This window comes from Seriola lalandi, unplaced genomic scaffold (assembly GCF_002814215.2).
Source record: "Seriola lalandi dorsalis isolate HSWRI2012SDOR001 ecotype SW California unplaced genomic scaffold, Sedor1 jcf7180002054482, whole genome shotgun sequence".
Taxonomy (NCBI): domain Eukaryota; kingdom Metazoa; phylum Chordata; class Actinopteri; order Carangiformes; family Carangidae; genus Seriola; species Seriola lalandi.
In genome coordinates, this window is record NW_019525035.1 from 378,775 (window position 1) to 382,198 (window position 3,424).

At 38.8% G+C, this 3,424-nt stretch overlaps 1 protein-coding gene across 1 annotated transcript in view; it reads right to left on the reverse strand.

Moving 5' to 3' along the window:
- Positions 1 to 3,424, reverse strand: part of kcnh3 (potassium voltage-gated channel, subfamily H (eag-related), member 3) — a 125,537-nt gene that overhangs the window by 1,917 nt on the left and 120,196 nt on the right. Inside the window, 1 exon segment of the mRNA XM_087175677.1 lies at positions 1 to 606. This exon segment is cut by the window's left edge and continues 9 nt beyond it. Within this exon segment, the coding sequence (XP_087031803.1) occupies positions 1 to 606 (606 nt within the window).

Sequence of the window (3,424 nt, forward strand, 5' to 3'; positions counted from 1 at the left end):
CAGGCCTCTGCTGGCACAGCTGGCAGGTCGGGACGGGTGGGGGCCTTGGCAGGGGGAGATGGACGGTGAGGAGGCGAGAGACATGGAGAAGGAGAGAGAGGTGGACGGGGTGTGCGAGGCATGGGGAGGCTGGTCCTGCAGCAGGGGCAAAAATATCCCGTTACTGGAGGAAGCGTGGAGGCTGGAGGGCGCCGGGGGTCCGTCAGGAAGACCATCTTCAGGTGCGAGAAGGTCGGAGTGTACGGGACCGATGATTCTGCCCCCTGGGGATTTAGACGGGGGCTGTGGCGGAGATGAATTAGGGCGTTTCGGTGAGTGAGGAGTTGGGAGAAGGCATCCTGGCAAATCCACACCCTCTATGTCTCCACTGTCCAGCAGGGAATGAATGTCAGGTCTCTGGAGGGGACAAGGTGTGGCGGGGGGCGGCACCGCGAGACAGGTGTTCGTCGACAGCTGGCTGGCACCGTTAGGAGGCGGGGTAAAATTTGGCATCATGTTCATCAGGATTGGCTGCAGTGGTGCCGTTTGGAGGAGGGGTTTGAGCAGGCGAGTCATTTCCTGCAGCTCCTGACTGAGCTTGGAGACTTGTTTAGAGAGAGTGTTCATCTGTGTGGTGAAGAGAGACACACACACACACACACACACACACACACACACACACACACAGAGAGTAAGGTTAATAAATGCAAATTCTCTAGCGAGACAGACAGAGAAGTTGAAAAATATCTGACAAAGTTAATCATTATTTGAGTCAAGTATAATCTGATACACACTTTGTACACACAATGTCCACACAGCAACACTGTCCTCAGGTAGGTAACACTCTGTGAGCTTGTACCTCTGCTAAAATAACAATCCCTCTAAATCTGTTCTTTTAATAACAGAATTTAATTTAATTTGCATCTGGAACAAAACGTACTGTACATAATGATAATAGACTGTCATGCTGATTGGTTGATGGTGATCATGACTGAATGCCTAGGTACAGGAGTGTTAAGACTTAAAACTTTGGTGCAAAAAGTGAGTCAGAGTAATGATAAGCAAGTTATTGATTATTTAAATTGATCATGTTCCAGTAGGTGATAATCCATCACGTTTTCCCAGTGGCGGAAGAGGTAAAAGTAACAGTGCAACCATAAAGTGTGCAAAAAGAGAAATTTTGTGGCATTCAAACTGTATTTACAAAAGGTGGAAGTAGGCTGGTGTTATTTAACCATGTTAGCTAGCATTAACTAGCAAGCTAACCTGTTTTGTCTGTTCTGAGTAACAATAAAATGGTTGATATATCAAAGCATGAGTTTAATTTCTGTCGAGAAATACCATGTAAATGTCACTACGTATACTATGAGGTTTTTTTGTGCCTTACTATACTAGGACTTTTTTTGTTTGTTTGTTTTTTATGTTCATTTTTTGGTCAGTTTTTGCCTTTATTTGGATGGGGACAGTGGCGACTGTGACATTTTTGTGACATTTAAGCTTTGTTATACAATGACGTTTTTCGACGTTTTAAGCCTTACTATACTAAGCTGTTTTTTATGCCATTTTATGCCTTATTATACGATAACATTTTTATGCCTTACTATACTATAACTTTTTTTTGACGTTTTAAGCCTTACTATACTATGATACTCTACTTTATGCCTTACTTTTATGACATACTGTACTATGACTTTTTATGCCTTACTATACTATGAGGCGGAAACGTAGCACAGACCTGGCCCTGACTGTGAGACTGTGTTAAAAGGGTTCACAGATTCAAGTTCCTGGGAACCCTGATATCTGATGACCTCTCCTGGACGGCCAACGCCACTGTGACGGTCAAAAAGGCAGAGCAGTGACCAGTTTCCTGAGATTGTTCAGGATGAACAGCATGGACAGAAAGCTGCTGGTGGCCTTTTACTGTGCAACCAATGAGGGCATCCTCACATATCGCATCACTGTGTGGTACGCCGGTTACTCAGCAGCAGACAGAAGCACATCACAGAGGATAATAGACACGGCACAGAAAGTTATTGGCTGCTGGCTGCCCTCCCTGGCAGACATCGCCAGCTCAGAGAGACAGTTCTTTCCCCAAGGCCATTAACGGACTAAACATTGTGCTATAATCAACAACCAACTGTTATTCATCCCACACTGTCATCTGCTCATGTGCAATACTGTATTTATTTAGTACTGATTAGTGTGCAATAACAAGACATAACTTGACCTTACCCTTTAGACTATTCCATATTTTGACATTTGTTATTATTCTGTGTGTTGTTGTGTTGCAGTATTAGTATGCATCTCTTAAGGAGCTGCGCTCCAGATTTTGTTGTAGGCAGAGCTTGCAATGACAATAAAAGCTTTCAACTTCAATTTTAATTTTTTTGTCTCTCTTCACTATAACTTTCATGCTTTACTATACTATGACTTTTTTAGGACATTTTACACCTTACTATACTGGAGGTTTTTTTTTTACATTTTTATGCCTTACTATACTTTGACATTTCTATGCCTTGCTATGTTATGCCTTTTGTATGCCTAACTGTACTATATCTTTTAATGCCTTACTATACTGTGTTTATCTAGTACTGCTTAGTGTGCAATACCAAGATATACCTTGACATGTGAATGTTCGTACATATTTGACCTTCATGATATATTTTGTCTTTGTTATTATTCTGTGTTGTTTTGTTACAGTATTAGTATGCACCTCTTAAGGAGCTGTGCTCCAAATTTCGTTGTATGCAGACTTTGCAATAACAATAAAAGTTTTCAATTTCAATATTAATTTCAATTTTTTTGTCCCTCTTCACTATAGCTTTTACACTATCATGTGACTTTTTTATGCCTTACTATACTGTGACTTTTTTTTGACGTTTTTATGCCTTACTATACTATGAAGTTTTTATGACATTTAATGCCTTACTATACTATTACATTTTTATGCCTTACTATACTATGACGTTTTTATGACTTACTATACTATGAAGTTTTTATGACATTTAATGCCTTACTATACTATTACATTTTTATGCCTTACTATACTATGACGTTTTTATGACTTACTATACTATTACTTTTTTTGAAGTTTTCAAGACATTTTATGCATAATTACACTATGACGTTTTTATGACATTTTATGCTTTACTATACTATGAAGTTTTTATAACATTTAATGCCTTACTATACTATTACATTTTTATGCCTTACTATACTATGACGTTTTTATGAGTTACTATACTATGACGTTTTTTGACGTTTTTATGACATTTTATGCCTTACTATACTATGACGTTTTTATGACATTGTATGCCTTACTATACTATGACGTTTTTATGACATTTAATGCCTTACTATACTATTACATTTTTATGCCTTACTATACTATGACGTTTTTTGATATTTTATGCCTTATTATACTTTGACTTTTTTTTTTTTTTTT